Genomic DNA, 19,172 nt, shown 5'->3' with positions numbered 1-19,172 from the left:
TGCTTAGCTCTTGGAAGTCCAGGGGCTCGGGCTACTGACCCCGTGCTGCCCAGGGTCCCTAGGGACAGCTCTGTCCACCATTAGGAATTTCTCCTCTCTCCCCGCCAAGAACCCCCTGTAACATTTTGCGAACCCCCAGGGGTTCACAAACCCCAGTTTGGGAATGACTGCTGTATAGGAATGGTAATTAAAATTGCTACTCTGCTCTTTGTATGAACAGTTCATGTAAAGCAATGTTTGGATTGGCATGTAATAAAAAAGGAACCTGCTGGGTTTACCCAATATACTGACTTGTAGACAATTTTCTGTCTGAAAGAGTATAAATAATTTTGGGCTTGTAATGTAGTAAAATAGCTTCTGATAAGATCTCATTTGAATTTTTTGGGCCTCTATGCAAATAGAAGTGCTGTTATTAAAGTGTGTGCTTGTGACTGTTTCTGCATGTGAAGGGAGATTTTCAAAAATGTCATAAGAACATAAGAACAGCTGTACCGGGTCAGACCAAAGGTCCATCTAGCCCAGTATTCTGTCTACTGACAGTGGCCAATGCCAGGTGCCCCAGAGGGAGTGGACCAACAGGCAAAGATCAAGTGATCTCTCTCCTGCCATCCCTCTCCATCAAATGACATACAGGGACGTGAGCAGGAATTTAAATTTGACCACTTTTGGAGGGGTATGTTCTTTGCCCCCACCACCATCCTGGGGCCCATGCCCCTGCTTGACTCCTCTTTTGCACACTCCGATGACATAAAAGCGCAAGAACCATGGGACTGTCACTTAAGTGCTTTTGGAAAACACACTTGGAGCTCCCACTTTTGTGGGATTTTCATTCAACAGGTGCGTGTACAAATTTTGCAGGGCCAAACCTTTGAAAATGTAGATTTAGATTAATCCATTAGGTCAGACAATCTTGACCATTCTGTACATATTTTGTATCTTGCAGTTATAAGCTATCCTGCACACGGGCTATATGTTATGCTCCTTGTCATTGCAGAATTTTTTTTTTCCTTACTTTTGAAAATAATAAGAACAAAAGATATAGCCCTCCTCCCCCATGGAAAGGTCACAGGAGAAAGAATGGGTCCAGAAAACCCTGGGACATTCAGTTCATGGACTTCACAATTATATTTCTTCTGGGGCAGAGTAGTTTAAGGGCCCACACTCCCAACTCCAAATATTCTGGGCAATCACGAGGAAGGGAAACACTAGTTTTTCCCCACAGCAGAATAGCTCCTGCAGGGGATGTTTTCCTGTTAGCTAGCTATTCTCAATCCTGCACAAACCCACATCTTTTGGGAATTGTTGTCATGAAATGTAGGTTAATGCTACTGTAGGTATTAGTGCCACATTAATGGAGGGGTGGTGCTATGCTCAGATATCAGCTGCCACTTGCAGGGGACCAGGTCCTTCCCCTACCAATTCTTTTCCCCACTCTCTCCACAAGAGCCTGGCTATAGAGTCCCAGCTCTATAAAGGGGAGGAAGAGGAACTTCCATAGGTTCAAAAGGAGTAGGGGGGCATACAGCAGAATCATTGCCCCCACATGAGCAACCCACAGATTCTGGCTCTCTTCTATTGCATTACTGAAGAAAAGCAAGGGTTGATGGTGTCAAAATGAAAACAGATGCCAGTTTGGAGCTTCCCCCAATATTCTTAGAGTTTTAGGAATAAAACTAAGAGGAAAGGCAAAGAGTTTACTTAGATGACATAGTAACTAAATGAGTTCAGAGTCACTGTGATCATTCAGGGTTTCTTTAAATCAGAAACACTTGAAAATTGATCCACAAAATTTATCATCTCGATTGCACATAAACTAATGTGCATGATAGGTTAAAAAAAAAAAAAGAACGAAGAAACTGTCTTGCCTACTTTACATCACCTGAGTCAACTTAGTTACTGGAATCCAAATCTCTGTTTACTCTGACAACATAGGGGCGTTGTGCAACCTTTTCTTTTGTTGATCAAAGCATATTGGGGGGTGGGTGGGAGGGGAACTGATCTTATAAAGGGACACAATGTTGGTTTCATGTTTTACTCCATCATTCCAACAAGGTTTATGACTGCAAAATGAAGCTGTTCTTACTAAGCTGCTTGCTGGCTTGTTGTGGTTGCCAAGTCTGGGCAGTGAGCAGAGAGTATTACATTGGGATTACAGAGACCACTTGGAACTACGCACCTGGGAATAAAAATATAATATCTGGGCAGCTTTTTTCAGAAGAAGAGTAAGTAACACTCAGTTTGTGCTAACTACATATAAATGCTCTTGACTTTACAATAATGGTTGGTGCAGACACTGCTGGTTTAGGACCTGATCCAAAGCCCATTGAAGTCAATGAAAAGATTCCCATTGCTCTGAATGGCCTTTGAATCAGGCCCTTCTTTCTTGTAATTTTCTACAGGTCTTGCAAGAGGTCTTCTGTTTTTCCTAACATGTTAATAATTTGTTTGTATTTATGGAAGAAGAGCCTCTCAGCTGACTAGGCACCCATTCACATAGGCAAAATTCCCACTGGAATATAGTGCGATTACAACAGATGCTTTGCTGATTAAGGATGGCAGGATCAGGCCCTGACTGTCTAATGATATGTAATTTTGATCTGTCAATAAATAGATATGCTGTGTGTTCATACATTTATTTAAAGGTAAGATTTTTTTTTTTTTAAATGGTGGCTGTGGAAACTCAGAATTTTACAGCACTGAAGCTGTGCTATTCAGCTCTCTCTAAGCTTTGGCTATTTTAGTTAATCCCATTTGTACAGTACTGAGATATGCATCATTGGTTTAATTTCACATTATTTTGTTCACAATTCCTTATTCACAGTAGATGTTTCTTCTGTTAATTTATTTTTAACATTGAGACTGTTCTTTCTGTCTGCCAGTACAATGGAATCCTGTATGTGACATCAAAATGCTAAGAGACCAGGATCAATCACTGTACAAGTAGGAGAGAAACTAACTGCAGATCCTGCAAAAAGAACAGGAGTACTTGTGGCACCTTAGAGACTAACAAATTTACTAGAGCATAAGCTTTCGTGGGCTACAACCCACTTCTTCGGATGCATATAGAGTGAAACATATATTGAGCTGCTACCCTGAAACCTGCAGATCCTGCAGTAAGCTCTGCATAGGCAGACCCTTGCATTCCTCCAGAGAGGGGCTTCCTGTGGACACAGGTTCCACACACACAGGGCTCATTGCAAGATCAGGGCCTTAGTCTGTGCTAGTGAAAAAGATACGAGAGAAAGCGTCTATTCAAAAAGAGAGAATTCATGAAGAGGGGAAATGGAAAAGCATCTCAGAAGGAGAGGAAATGGAAGTAGGAGTATTAAGAAGTCTATTGTAAATAGATTTTGCAGACTGTTTTAAGAATCTGGTGTATTTTGTTGGCAACCCCCTGACATTTGCTGCATGTTTCTTCTGGAGCACCTTTAATTCCTATGTTTAATGACTTCACAATTTTGCTGGAGGTTTTCTGCTAAGGCCATAAGAGTTTCTGCACTATTCAGTTTTAGAATTACATTGTAGTGTAGAAAAAACATTTGTTTCTCACATGACACAGACACTTTGGTATTATTCATGAAGTGAACATTATTCATGAAGTGATGAGTTAGATAAGAGTAGCACAAGACATGCCATAGTTGGTAAGATGATTACACACAGATGTGTAAATCAGCCATAAGTGTGAGAATACATCTCACTCACATAACAACTACATCTGGAACCTAAACAGTCTCTGAAATAAAAGAACCCACCAGCTGCAGGTCAGCAACAAACTGCTTCTTTAGTAAGTTGTTTTTGCCATAGAGACAAGGACTTAATATGGTTACTACCATCCCATATTTTGTAATGTACATAGACCATTATGATGGATTATTTGACACAGTCATTCAGAATCTTAGTATATAGAATTACAAGATACTTCAATTGTAAACTCTATGAGGGAGTGACCATTTTTTTGTTCAGAGCCTACCACAACAGGCAGTACTGCCATACAAATAATATTAGTATATAATACACATGCTTTAGATATTCAATCCTGTTTTAATGAAAGAAGGGATACTTAGAATCATAGGTAGATTATTAGGGTTGGAAGTGACCTCAGGAGGTCATCTAGGCCAACCCGCTGCTCAAAGCGGGACCAAGCTCCAGACAGATTTTTGCCTTAGATGCCTAAACTCCCCCCTCAGGGATTGAGTTTACAGCCCTGGGTTTAACAGGCCAATGCACAAACCACTGAACTAAGCTTTCACCTACTTCTGCAAGGTCTGGAAACTTTCACTACAGATCCTGAGACTGTGTCAAATTTCTCTGTTTTTACATTTTGCTGTAAACTTCAAACCTCACACTAAGTTCATAGAGAACTTTATGAACCTTCCAAAAGCCCCTGGGCATGTTTATGGTTTTAGCCTTGAAACTGAGTGCAACTCAGCAGTTTTGGCTGAGTTTTCATTTGTGTTTTTTGTTTGAACCACAGCAAATATCAGGGGTTGTGAGCTCCAGCTGAAGAAAAGGCTAGCACAAGTACAGCAATGCAGCATCAGCACTGGCTAGGAGCCCAAGTCCTCATGAGGAACTTAAATTGGCTATAAACTATGCAATGAACTGAGCCATACTAACATAAGCACGTGGAATGATTTCATGCTCCTAACTGATAAAGATAAATCTCAAAAAGTCTGACATCCTAGAACCATGGGGCTGTAAACTCATGCATATTTGAAGAGTGACATCCGCAATTTCACTGTCAGTCACCCTCCAAGACATTCGCCACCTTCATTTGTCAGAAGAACAGTACTGTACTCTGTTCCCTCTATCCCAAATGGGCTGAAGAGTGGGGGTGTTTGTACAACACCCCCACTATTGAGTGAAAGGAGGGCCAAGATGAATGAGGAGGATGGATAATGGTGAGGTAACATTGGGACAGGTGGAGAAAGGAAAGAGAAAACACTGGATAGCATTTAAATAGTCAGTGGGGAAGAATAAGAAATTAAGTGTTTTGAAGAAAGAAAATTTTAGAGAAAAAATAAAAAGTGAAATATTTTAAAAGGCTGACAAATTAAGACTGAGCAAAAATATGGACAATTAAAAAGAGATCAGAGATCATCAAATCAGATAGAAAAAAGATGAATAAAAAAAATGAGGGAAACTTTCTTTTGGGGTTTTTGGTGGAAGGGTTCAAATTTTTTCACTCTAAACAACATCCCTTCTTCAGACATAACCCCCATGGGATACTATCAATCAGTCTCATTCTCTTTCTAAGAAGTTGTTAGGCATGAAGCATGAAACCAGTGATCCAACAAACAGCTGGATGGGCAATGGAATGCGAGTAAATGATCTGGAGTCTGAAGAGCAAAATGCTGAGCAGTGCTGTCAGATGATGCGTTTGCACTCCTCTTATTTGCTTTGTGACAAACTACAGAGGACCAAATCCATCCCTGGTATAAGTCTACTCAACTCAGTAGAGTTATATTTGTGATGAATTTGGCTCATCACATCTTCCATTTCATTTTCAACTGCTCCTTAACTCTCACTCTTTTCCTGAACCCTCAGGCTATGAGGCTGTGTTTTTATGAACCCTATTATCTATTAGGGGAGAGAAAGAAAAGAACACAATGCAGCTATCAACAGGAAGACTTACAAGTAGACACTTATTTATACAGTCCAAGAAGAGCCATAACATGCTCCCTGATTATAATTTTTGTCTGGCAAAGCTTCCTGAAATCTGACTTCCAGTAACTCAGCCTCTTGCACTGAGTCTGTGCTCTCCAAATTACACAGAGCTCCTTATCGGTCCTTTGAAGCCGTGTGGTTGACAGACTGAACAAACTGTGCCTACCCAGGGTTCAGCCCCACACTAAATGCTTTGGATTTTGTACGAGCAAATTACGGATAGGAGTAGAAATCAGAGGAATTTTGAACTTCAGAATGTCAAACAATGTTTTCCTAATTAGGGGGTTGATTCCTCACAGACTAATCCTTACTCCAGCAATTAGTCCTTTTGAAACAACTAAGGCAATTGCTGTGAGCAGTCATTACATGGGCTATAGGCCTAAATATCCTAGTTAACAATATTAGAACCATGTTGACAATCATGTAATCAAACATGAGTCAGTGCTAGCAGTTTCCCTGGCCATTGTAGACAGGGACTTTTTAAAAATAAACTTGCTTGCTTGCTTTCCCTTCCCTCCACCACATTGAAGTCTATGGCAAAACTCCTGCTAACTTCTATGATGATAGGATCCGTTTTCTTTCAATTGTCACACCTTCTGTGTGTGTGCCAGGCTCACTCATTCTCAAAGCCAGTCTACACTGAGACAAGTTTAGGTTTTATACCGTCTCTCCAGTCATACTAACTTGGATGATTTTGCAAAAAACAAAACAAAAAACAAACCAAAAAGAAGTAGGGGCAGCTTGGATCTTGCTCCTATTTAATATAAGCTATGAAAGCTCAAGGAGAATTAGTTAAAAGGTTTTGAATCATCTCTAATAAAATGGGGAACCTGCAAAAGGGCATCGTCCTTTTCAAACTCACAAATTCAAAGGGCACAGTCCTGCAGTTCTTATTCAGTGGAGCCAACAGGAGAGAATTTAAGAGTACATAAATGCTAATACTTGCACCACATAAACATCCAATTGAGCCCAAATTTCCCCAGCTATAGTCAGTAATCTTGTCTGTAAGATATCTGACCCAGGCCAGTACTTAGGGAGATAGAACTATAGTTCTCTCTGACTAGCACAGCCTGCATCAGCCACCTCAATAAAGAATATCCTTAATGTTCTTTCTACACCTGAGTAATATCTCTTCTCCACTTTGAGGGACTCTATAGCCACGATAACTTAATAATGGAAGTAACAGTTTTATCATTTGTAATGAGATTTAAAGAAATTAAGGTATATATGTAATGTGTTATTTCAATAAAACGTAAGCGCTTTCAATATAATTTGTGAGCACCATATACACTGTATTTACGGAAACATAAGAAGAGATGGAGCCAAACACCCTTGTATTTATATTCCTGCCTGGGATAAGGAGCTGCAGGATTTTTTTCTTAGCCAAGTTTTGCTTTAAGGTAAAATAACCCATTTCAGTTTAAAATTCAAGATTAACTTAACATATATTCAAAAAAGTTTTGAAAACCATCCCTCGTTTACTTTGTCCATGTATGAAGAACTCAGAATATACCAAATGATACTATCATTCCCCTATGAACTGTAGGTAGAAAAATCTGTCTCAGTATCAAATGTTTAGTCTCTCCCTTATTTAGGTTCTGAGCTCTTTGGTGCAGGAACTGTCTTTTTGGTATGTATTTGTACATTATCTAGCCAATGGGACCCTGATTCATGACTGGGGCTTCTGGGTGCTATCACAATACAAATAATATCATCCCTGGCATTTTAACAGATTCTTTTTCAAGAATCTGTGTATTCTGACAGGGCTATGTTTGTTTTCTCTGCAGACAGGCAAGAGTTTTTCTCCAAAGAGGCCCGGACAGAATAGGAAGCACTTACAAAAAAGCCGTCTACAAACAGTTCACTGATAACTCCTTTAAAAAAACAGTTGAGAAGCCTGACTGGTTGGGGTTCCTAGGCCCCATTATCAAGGCAGAAGTTGGAGATTCCATTATTATCCACTTGAAAAACTTTGCTTCTAAATCCTATACTCTTCATCCACATGGTGTGAAATACACTAAAGAAAATGAAGGTAAATTTCAGCTGATTCTGTCCAGATTTTAATCAGTACTTCAAAAGTCCCATTGACTTCAGTGGGATTCCTTTTAGCAATGAAGACTGCTCAAGTAAGTAAAAGTTACAGAATTAGGATTTAAGAGAGGATTTAATCAAAAGAAGATAGGATTCAATTAGGGACATTTCTGAGATCATGGAAGGTTTTTCAAGGGCCAAAATATGAAATGAATAAGAACCCACTAAGGTCCTATCAATCTCAAAGAAGACAATTTTTGATCAACACTTCAGCAAACAAGGTCGATAGGTGAGACACAGGGCTACTAAGGTAATTTGAAGAAAATTGATGTTAACATGAAAAAGAGATCATTAAGCAATGATAAACACCTCATGCATGGACACTAAATGGAAACGCATTTAACTTCAAATAAAAATACAATGTGAATTTTATTTCTTTAATATGAAATGATAAAGGTATAACTAAAGACATTTCTAGAAGTTACTGTACATTACATAGATTTATAAGGTAAAATCCTGCAGGAACACTGTAGTGACTTTAATGCGACCAGTGCTTATTGTGACAAAGTTCCTCCTCTATCTTGGTGGGTCCTGCGCTTATTGGCGGTTTTTCTTGCCTCAGAGATTCACCATGTGGGTTGGGGAACAGCCCAGAGACCTTCCCCACTGGAAGAACCCACAGTCCAGGTCAATTGGGAGGTTTGGGGGGAACCCGGGCCCACCCTCCACTCCGGGTTCCAGCCCAGGGCCCTGTGGACTGCAGCTGTCTATAATGCCTCCTATAACAGCTACAACTCCCTGGGCTACTTCCCCATGGCTCCTCCAAACACCTTCCTTATTCTCACCACAGGACCTTCCTCCTGGTGTCTGATAACGCTTGCGCTCCTCAGTCCCCCAGCAGCTCTCCCTCTCAGCTCCTTGCACCTCTTGCTCCTAGCTCCTCACACTCCCCCCACAAACTGAAGTGAGCTCCTTTTAAAACCCAGGTGCCGTGATTAGCCTGCCTTAATTGATTCTAGCAGCTTCTTCTTAATTGGCTTCAGGTGTCCTAATTAGCCTGCCTGCCTTAACTGGTTCTAGCAGGTTCCTGATTACTCTAGTACAGCCCCTTCTCTAGTCACTCAGGGAACAGAAAACTACTCATCCAGTGATCAGTATATTTGCCTTCTACCAGACTCCTGTACCCCACTGGTCTGGGTTTGTCACATTATTTAATAGAGCACCCATCACAAGATGTATTCACCTGCTCTTTTGAGAATTATTTATTTGGAAATCTGGGCTATGTTACTGCCACAATTAATCAATGTCAAAACATTACAGGTGCATTGTTACCAACTTCTTTTATAACATGCACAAGCTCCATTTTACAGAGTGTAAGATGTCGAAGAGTCATCTTCAGTAGCTTTACCTAAACCACACACAATCCTGCTTGTAACTTGTAAATCTCATTCCAAACCATGAAGCCGATGTGTTACCATTGACTGCATTGCATGTTATGTACCCTAGGTGCTTTTTATCCTGACAATACCAAAGATTTGCTAAAGAAAGATGATGCTGTGAAGCCTGGAGAACTGTATACTTACAAATGGGATGTGACAGAAGATCATGGTCCAGCTGAGGGAGATAGTAATTGTATAACCAGGATTTATCACTCACACACAGATGCCCCAAAGGATGTTGCCTCTGGGCTTGTTGGACCTTTGATAACTTGCAGGAAAGGTAAGAGAGATAAAATATGTAAACAGCAGGAAGCAGAAGAGTGAAACTTGGTTTCCATTTTCATAAGAGATAGATATTGCTGTGTAATGTTGCTATATGCTTTTAAACAGCGACTGTTTTTCATCCCAGAGTCAGCTGCCTTTGAGTAGGAATCCCTGGGTATAGAGAATTTGTGCATATTGAATAATTGATATAGCTTGTGAAGTGCTTTGGAATAAGTTGGAATGAAAGGCATAATATGAATATAAGGTATTGAGTGTGGGGGTTTGCACATATATAGAATGTAAAATGAAACCTACCAGTTACACATACGTTATTTTGATTATTTTTTTTTAAAAGCAAAATCTGGTGAAAGGTGTTTCCTGTCATATTTGGCCTTAGTAATGAGCAATAACTTATCAAAACACTTTTTGTAGTGTCACTCTACATTATCTTTCTCTTAGAATAATCTATAGGAGACGGACATACCAACTTGTATTTAAAGGCAACCAATATAAATCTACCTTAACATTACTATGATGTGCTCAGTCACGGAACCCCCCTTGGGACTGTCACCTGATGTGCTGAAACTACCTCTGAGCCCATTTTCCCTGCCAGCATGGGACTTCAGAACTCTGTCTAGTTGAGCCAGACATTTTAACCTGTTGCAACACAGATCCAGGGTCTGAACCACCCCCCAAAGCTGCAGACTTAACTGAAAACAGCTCAGCAAGTATTCCTGTCTCTAGCACCCAGACACCCAGTTCCCAATGGGATCCAAACCCCAAATAAATCTGTTTTACTCTGTATAAAGCTTATACAGGGTAAACTCATAAATTGTCCTCCCTCTATAACACTGATAGAGAGATATGCACAGCTGTTTGCTCCCCCAGGTATTAATCACTTACTCTGGGTTTATCAATAAACAAAAGTGATTTTATTAAGTATAAAAAGTAGGATTTAAGTGATTCCAAGTAATAACAGACAGAACAAAGTAAGTTACCAAGCAAAATAAAACAAAACATGCAAATCTAAGCCTAAGACATTAAGAAACTGAATACAGGTAAATCTTACCCTTAGAGATACTCCAATAAGCTTCTTTCACAGACTAGACTTCTTCCTAGTCTGGGCCCAATCCTTTCCCCTGGTACAATCCTTGTTACTTCCAGCTCAGGTGGTAACTAGGGGATTTATCATGACTGCAGCCCCCTTTGTTCTGTTCCTCCCCCTTTTATAGCTTTGGCACAAGGCAGAAATCCTTTGTCTCTCCCTGGGTTCCCACCCCTCCTTCTCAGTGGAAAAGCACCAGGGTTTAAGATGGATTTGAGTATCATGTGACATGTTCACATGTCCTGTGAGATCGTCTTCTTCATTACTTAGTAGCTGGAAGACACATACATAGGAAGGCTTGTAGGTAAACAAACCCATTCACAGTTCATTGTCCTAGTCAATGGGAGCCATCAAGATTCTAAACCACCATTAATGGCCCACACTTTGCATAATTACAATAGGACGTCAGAGTAATACTTCATATTCCTAGCTTTAGATACAAGAATACATACATACAAATAGGCTAACACAGTAGATTATAAGCTTTGTAATGATATCTTACAAGAGACCTTTTGCATAAAACATATTCAGTTACATTATATTCACACTCATAAGCATATTTCCATAAACATATAGAGTGCAACGTCACAATTACTATAGCTAAGAATTGAGGAAAGGAGCATTTCACCAGCCAGTGTATGAAAATGACTATTTTTTCAGGCACACTGGATGGAGGAAGCGATAAACACATTGATGCTGAATTTATCCTTATGTTCGCTGTGATGGATGAAAATCTCAGTTGGTATCTGGATGACAATATTGAGAAATATTGCTCCGAACCTGCCAAAGTTGACAAAGAGAATGAAGACTTCCAGGAGAGCAATAAAATGCACTGTAAGAATTTTTTTAAAGATCTGTTCATCATTGTTGTATCCCATTAACATTCCTTTTCTAATCTTTAAAAGATGAGCTATAGCTAGGTTGTTTGTTTAATTAAGTGCTTTATTATTTTTCGATGTTTTTATATAAAAGTGAAGGTTTAGAGCCTGCTTCTGCTCTTGTTGAAGTCAATGGAAGTTTTGCCACTGATTTTAGTGTGATCAGGATTGGGGCAATACTTATTAATACTAGAAATGAAAAGGGCAAGTATCTGGCAGGACCAGAGGTGTGGGAAAACCAAACCATGTAATTGTGACAAAGGGCATATACAGTGGGTCTGAGTCACCTACCGGGCTGCTCAAATTGCTGTTGAATCTGTACTAGCATAGTTTCCCAGACCACTGTAGGCAGAAGTTTGTTTCCTCCCCCCAAGCATTATACTATACTCCAAAACATAGTCTGCTGCTTAGTGTCACCACAGACTCTAGCCTTAAATCTGGCCTGAACTAAACATTCATGGAAAGGACTGATGACCACAGTACAAATACTAGCCATGCAGATCAGATTTGGATTCAGGTTTTGGAACCCCATGGCCTAATGAGAAGGATGCTCAGAATCCGAGTTTTGGTTAGAGCTCATCTCTACCTTATAGTATAGTGGCAGTGATTTTAGTGTTACATGGCTGGAAAGATACGTTTTTGCACAAAGGTCTATGAGCCCTGTGATGGTGAATATATAATAAATAGCATTTCTTATTTTTTAAGCAATCAATGGATACATGTATGGATATCTTCCCAATCTCACCATGTGTGCAGAAGACAAAGTGAAATGGCATCTTTTTGGCATGGGTAATGAAGCTGATGTCCACTCAGCCTATTTCCATGGACAGGTTTTTACAGAAAGGAATCACCGCATTGACTCCATCAGCCTCTTCCCTGCTACCTTTGTTGATGCTCTTATGGTACCGAAGAACCCTGGGGAATGGCTGCTTAGCTGCCAAGTCAATGATCACATAGAAGGTATGAAATAAGTTACTGTCTATTGAATCTTAGAATCTACAGGGGAATGTGGCATACCTGAGTGCTTTATTTGGCATGCCATAATCATGATACAAAAAACAGAAGAGCCACAGTAAACATTATATAAGTGGATACAAGACCCCAGTCAGAATTGGAATGATCTAACCATTTGAATTAATTGTGCCTGAGCTTACCCTTTACTGAGTCACTTTTGCATGAACATTGATGTTAGGAAGACTGTCATCTGATATATCACAGTCTAGTTAACAAAGCTGTCTCACATTCTCAGCAGTTCATCTAGGAATGCATTACACTAAGGGCTGAACCAAAGCCCAATGAAGTCAATGGACATATTGTCACTACTTGGATTCAGTAGTATGTGGGCAGGAACTGGTGCAAATTCCAAATGTAGATGAGCAAAGCCATGATTTACACTGGATAAGTTTACCTCTGCTTGCAAATGGGGTAAGCTCAGCCAGTGTGAATCGTAGCTTCTTTTATTTACATTGGTTGCTGGCCACCAGTGGCTAAATTGGGTCTCATTCCAAGTTCAGGCAAGGCCACAGTAATTTATTCTGTACCTCATGGCCCATTGTGTGGCTTCTTCTCTCCCATCTAAGGCCTGGTCTACACTTAAATGTTTTGCTGACACAACTATGTCGGGGGGGGGGGGGGGGGGGGGAAACACCCCACCCCTCAGACTCTTAACTGATGTAGCTATGCCTGTAAACGCTCTGGTGTAGATGCAGTTATAATGACAAAAAATTCCTTTTGTCAGTATAGCTTATTTCACTCCGGGCACTGGTTTAAGTTCTTCAGGGAACTGTTTTAAGTCCTTTTGTTGGTATAAACTCCATCTCCACTAGGAGGGTTTATTGGTACAGTTATACTTGCAAACCGTTTCTAGTTTAGACGAGGCCTAGGAATTTCACAAATGAGTCACTGATTAAGTTCTGAGTGAAAGCAGAGCCAATCTAATAGCATTTTGCCTAAGCTGAAGCATATCTGACAGTCTGTTTTCACTCAATTCTAATCTTATTTGTCACTAATATGAACTGTACCTTCATAAGACAAAGACATCCTTTACCACGACATAGCAGCCTGTATTGCATACTACACACTAATTTGGCTTGGGTGTGGTGTTTCATGTAGTTTGCTTTTGTCTGTGATTTTTATATCATGCAACAGTGAGTCCCAGGGGAAGGAAACAGACAATTTTAAATGGGAGAAGAAAAGAAAAAAAAAAAAAAGGTTCACATAAAATCCCCTCCCTCTCCACTTAAGGTTTGTTGTATTTGTATCTCCCTTTTTTCTCCCTCCCCAGGTGGTATGCAGGCCATATTTGAAGTAAAAGACTGTAAAAAACCTACAACAGATCACAATGAATATACAAATATAAGACATTACTACCTTGCAGCTGAGGAAATTATCTGGAACTATGGTCCATCTGCAATAAACCATTTTACAGGACAACAATTAATTATTGACAGGTAAATACCTCCTATTAAATAAGAAAGCAGCTATAGACTATAGCCACAAGTGAACAAGCTTTGTTTACTACAACAGATTTGGTTTGAACATGCTAAATATACACAGCCATAAAGAGCCATTGATTTTTAAGGAAAAAAATCCCTCTTGTTTTCAGTGCTTCTTAAACATTGATTGCAATATATAGCCCATAACAATTATGCCTGTTACTTCCCTTGAGACCTTGAAGGAAGTTTCATTGTAGCATTAATAACTACATGGGAATGAAGAAATGTTGTATCACCATATATAGACAACAATCAGGGCCCCTGAAAATTTCTGGACTGGTCATCCATCAGTCTAGAGTGGTAAGAGAATGCGAATCAGAGGCCAGATCCTCAGCTGGTGTAAGTTGTCACAGGTCTATTGAAATCAGCAGACAACATATACCAGCTGAGAATCTACCCCTTGTGCTATATATGATTCTTCTAACTAAGACTAAGGCCTTGTCTACACTGCCCCTTTACAGCGCTGCAACTTTCAATGCTGTAAAGTAGCAGTGTAGACAGTGCACCAGCACTGGGAGTCGCATTCCCAGCCCTGGTAGCTACGCCCTTCATGGGGGTGGGTTTTTTACAGCGCTGGAAGAGCTCTCTCCCTGCACTCTGCCGCGACTACACAGCCACGTTAAAGCGCTGCTGTTGCTAGTGAAGACATACCCTTAGTCAAGTCATTTAACATCTCTAGTCTTCATCTATCAAATGGGCTTAACAACGCTTTGTTACCTTCCTGGACTGAGGCTTAATTAATTAAAATCTGTTAAATGCTGTGAGATCAGTGAATGAAAAGGGCAACAATAATTAAAAAAAAATAATCACAGAGTAAGCTTTCATGAAATCTGCAAACTTGTTTAATTGTGTTTTTTTGTCTTATTTCACTGTGTTCTTGTGTAACTGATAATAAAAATACCTTTTTTCCTAAAACCAAAATAAAAATTACAAAGCACTGGCCAGAAACTATTGTTTGTGGGTCTCCTAATGCACTGTGTACATAAGAGTAACAAGGCAGGATCTCAGAAAAGAAAAACAAGCTGTACAGAATTTAATGTAGGGGTCTGCTAGGCTTTTTCTGCATACTCATGATTCTTTAATTGCTGGACCGAGCTATAATACGATCTAGTGGGTAGAGCACTAAAGTGGGACTCAGATGATCTAGGTTCTATTTCCAGCTCTGCTCCTGCTGGGTGACCTTGGGCAAGTCACCTCACCTCCCTGTACCTCATTTTCCCCAAATGTAAAATGAGGAAGATACTGCCCTCCTTTGTAAAGCACTTTGAGAGCTACTGATGAAAGCACTAGCTTAGAGCACAGTATTATTAAAAGTTGTTTGTTTCTATCAAATGTCTTCTGAACAGTGAATCTCAGACATTTTTTGAACAAAATGAAAAAAGAATTGGTGGTTCTTATAAAAAAGCGGTTTATAAGGAGTACACAGATGTCACCTTCACAAAGTGTAAGAAAAGGCTCCCTGAGGAAGAACATCTTGGACTCTTAGGTGAGACTGTTTAAAACAATTTAAGGCAAAGCTGGTGGAGTTTGTTACCTTTCTGAACCTGCAGCATTTGTAATGTGACTGGTTTGACTGACAGAGCTTATAAATGCTACAGGCTTCATATGGGAGAAAGGGTGGAAATGACAATTTATACTGGCACTGAGAGGGTTAAGTCAGCTCCATGAATGAGCAGGGAGGTGGTGCCTGGCATCTGCTACACAGTAAAAGAATGAATGGTAGGAGGGCAGATGGTGCTTTCATTGACTGGGTTACTTCTGTTGAGGGGTGAGTGAAGAAGTACATGAACTGAATCGGGGGAGGTAGCGGTAGAGCTGGTGTCTGTGATGGGCAGGATACCAGGAGGAGATGGAGGATGTGCTTGGGCAGCAAAAGGATTATAGGGTTGGGGTTACATGTGCTGTTGCCTAGGATGAATTTCACTTGCTGGTAATTAAATGGAAAAGAGAGAGGGTTCAGACAGTACCTCTCTCATTCCCTGGGTACCATCTAGAGCTATGGTTAGCTGAAGAGAACACTTGCCACAACCCTTTTTGTCACTGTACCCATCTTCCCTTCAAGTATCAGAGGGGTAGCCGTGTTAGTCTGAATCTGTAAAAAGCAACAGAGGGTCCTGTGGCACCTTTGAGACTAACAGAAGTACTGGGAGCATAAGCTTTCGTGGGTAAGAACCTCACTTCTTCAGATGCAAAGTTTCCCTTCAGTTTCCTCTGCCTTCCTTTCCTTCATATGTAGCCTCTCTCTGCCCCCACAACCATCCAGTCCCCATAGCTTCTCCCTTAATGAAAGCTGGAGCCCAGCTGCCTGTGCTGGACTCCAGTGAGTGCCCCCTGCAGCTGTACGTGCAGCAATGTATTCTAGATCCCAAAGCACTTTACCATTGGCGAAGATCAGGGTACATTTGTTAAAGGACTCAAGGAGGTAAAAGACTCTGCTGTCTTCCACGAGTCCTGTGTCAGTCCTTCAGCTTTATGTCCCACCTGGATCAAAACAGTCTGACCATTGACATCTCTGCTCTTTACAAGGACCTGTCATCAAGGCAGAAGTGGGCGACATCATCAGGGTGACCTTCAAGAACAATGGCAGCCACCCATTCAGCATTCAGCCTCACGGAGTGAGCTACAGCAAGGGCAATGAGGGTGCACTGTACCATACCATCTCCGGAGGTGAATATGGAAACCAGGAGATTCCTGCAGAGAACAAGCAATTGTATATTTTGATGCATTTGTGATCAAAGTAATTGTGTTTATGACCAGGAGGTTAGCTACTGAGCTTGATTTTTAATGCTGATTTTATAACAGGCACTGAAGCTCCTGCTTCACACGTGAGTCCTGGTGCTACATATACATATGAGTGGAAGGTATCAGAAGATGTGGGTCCCACCCAGGAAGATCCAGATTGCTTAACCTGGCTTTACTATTCAGCTGTAGATTCAGTCAAAGACACCAACTCTGGCCTTGTGGGCCCTCTCTTAGTATGCAGGAAAGGAACTCTGCTTCAGTCTGGGAAACAGGTAACTCAAGGAGAAAGTGAAAGTGTTTACATCACTCTAACCCAATCTGCTTTCCCTTCCTGAACTGTGACTTTAAAAGCCTGCCAGGCTAAACATGCTTTTCTTTGGGGGGCTTTTTGGGGGGTGGGTGGGAAGATGTCTGTCTTGTTTGTTTGGGATGGTGGGATTATTCAGTAGAGAACTGAGAATGGGCTATTTCTAGATCATGGTAAGCAGTGGCTATAGATTGTCTCTATTTAATGGGTGTTTGTTGGACAGTATGAAATGAGGATTCTAGTCCAGTTCCTGATGGGCTGATGTACACATCACAAAGCCACCACCACCGGCATCAAGTGGCATCCTGGCTGGCAAATCTCAGCAGGAAGGCCAGGGGCTTGAATGATATAGATACTGAGGTTCCCCCTCATCTCTAGGGGTGGTCTCTGCAGGTCAGTAATGAGACAGTTTGGCAGAAGAGTGTGGGTAGCTACAGACCAGGTCAGGTGGCTAGAGAGTTTGAGTTCCTCAGATGAAAGATGAGTTCCTATCTATCCATCCATATTTATGTATGCCTCCCTTATGGTAAATATATTCACAAAGTAATTAATTAATAGAAGCCCTTTGATGTCCTTTAGTTTACTCGTTTGTATTTTTCTGTTTGTGCTGGTTCTTATCCACAGAAAAATGTAGACAATGAGTTTTTCCTACTTGCTACAGTGTTTGATGAGAATCTGAGCTGGTATTTGGATGAGAACATTTTGATGTTTCTAATAAATCCTAATGACATTGACAAGGAAGATGAGGACTTCCAGGAGTCCAACAAGATGCACTGTAAGGACTTTAACTTTATTATAACTAAATAGGCAAATACTTTATATAGCATGTTGGCAGTATCACACACATCTTTATCTCAGTTCAAGCAAATTCTGGTGTGTGCAGAATTACACTGCTACATGTTTCTATGTAGAAAGTTAGAGGCTGCATTGAGACTATTTTGAAAATGTAGTTCAATTATTTTTAAGGAATTACTTGTAAAAAGCTCTTTTGCAGTACAACAGTGTATAAATACAATTTATAATGTCTCCCTAGCACTGGGGTGGGCAAACTTTTTGGCCCGAGGGCCACATTGGGGTTGCAAAACTGTATGGCGGGCCGGGTAGGGAAGGCTGTGCCTCCCCAAACAGCCTGGTCCCTGCCCCCTATCTGCCCCCTCCCATTTCCCGCCCCCCCTGACTGCCCCCCTCACAATCCCCGACCCATCCAACCTCCCCCCTCTCCTTGTCCCCTAACTGGCCCCTCCCAGGACCCCCCGCCCCAACCGCTTCCTCAGACCGTACCCCTATGCAACCCCCCTGCTCCCAGTCCCCTGATCCCTATCCACACCCCCGCCCCCCGAGACTCCGAGATGCTTATCCAACCCCCCACCCTTCCCACATTCCCCATCCCCTGACCGCCCCCCCAGAACCTCTGCCTCATCCAACCGCCCCCTGCTACCTGTCCCCTGACTGCCTCCCAGGACCGCCTGCCCCTTATCCAGCCCCCCGGCTCCCTTACTATGCTGCTCAGAGCAGCATGTCTGACAGCTGCGCTGCCCAGCCGGAGCCAGACATGCTGCCGCCCTGCTAGACAGGAGCACGCAACCCCGCCTCCCAGAGCACTGGCGGCATAGCTGCGAGGGAGGGGAGACAGCAGGGTAGGGGCCAGGAGCTCAAGGGCCAGGCAGGACGGTCCCGTGGCCTGGATGTGGCCCGCGGGCCATAATTTGCTCATCTCTGCCCTAGCAGATTGCAGCAAGGGACAAGATTGTGCTTGGTACAGTTTAACTAACTGGTGTAGATATAGGAAGAATATTATTGTATAATAATAAATGCAAACTGAATATTAAGCATTCATTGAGGATTAACATCTTTATAATGGATCCATTGTTTGGTGGATAAAGGTCACTTAAGTAACAGTTTGAGGATGTGTTTGTACTCAGTTATAGTCTACAACTCCCCTAATGTACAGTAATAAGCTGTTTGAAGATACTTTACTTATCTATAGGCCACCGCTTCACAATTCAGCCCCAGCTGACAGTTGTTCAGTGTCTCAGGGAACAAGTCCATGATCTCTAGACAGGCATCTACACCACTACTAGCACTGATATGCACCCCTCATGGCAGTCTCAGCAGAGAGAGCGAGAAGACTGAATGGACATGAAGTGTGAACTGCCCTAAGGGGTGTCCCTCCAAGGGTGGGCTGAAGGACATGGATTGGGAAGTGTGAGAAAACATACAACAGAGGCAGAGAGCTATGTGGAT

The 19,172-nt window shown here is 41.5% G+C and overlaps 1 protein-coding gene across 1 annotated transcript in view; it reads left to right on the top strand.

Annotated features, from left to right (window-relative positions):
- The first annotated feature begins 2,023 nt into the window (after nt 1–2,023).
- Nucleotides 2,024–19,172, top strand: part of CP (ceruloplasmin) — a 41,153-nt gene continuing 24,004 nt past the window's right edge. Inside the window, exons 1-10 of the mRNA XM_034782139.1 lie at nt 2,024–2,222; nt 7,455–7,699; nt 9,205–9,417; nt 11,167–11,340; nt 12,090–12,344; nt 13,669–13,834; nt 15,226–15,365; nt 16,406–16,546; nt 16,682–16,893; nt 17,553–17,703. Coding sequence (XP_034638030.1) covers nt 2,068–2,222; nt 7,455–7,699; nt 9,205–9,417; nt 11,167–11,340; nt 12,090–12,344; nt 13,669–13,834; nt 15,226–15,365; nt 16,406–16,546; nt 16,682–16,893; nt 17,553–17,703 — 1,852 coding nt within the window. The 5' untranslated portion in view covers nt 2,024–2,067. The remainder of the gene's footprint in view (nt 2,223–7,454; nt 7,700–9,204; nt 9,418–11,166; nt 11,341–12,089; nt 12,345–13,668; nt 13,835–15,225; nt 15,366–16,405; nt 16,547–16,681; nt 16,894–17,552; nt 17,704–19,172) is intronic.

The sequence above is a fragment of the Trachemys scripta genome, chromosome 9, assembly GCF_013100865.1.
Source record: "Trachemys scripta elegans isolate TJP31775 chromosome 9, CAS_Tse_1.0, whole genome shotgun sequence".
In the NCBI taxonomy this organism is placed as follows: Eukaryota; Metazoa; Chordata; order Testudines; family Emydidae; genus Trachemys; species Trachemys scripta.
Note: the sequence above shows the minus strand (reverse complement) of the source record. Positions and strands in the feature narration are given on the sequence as shown.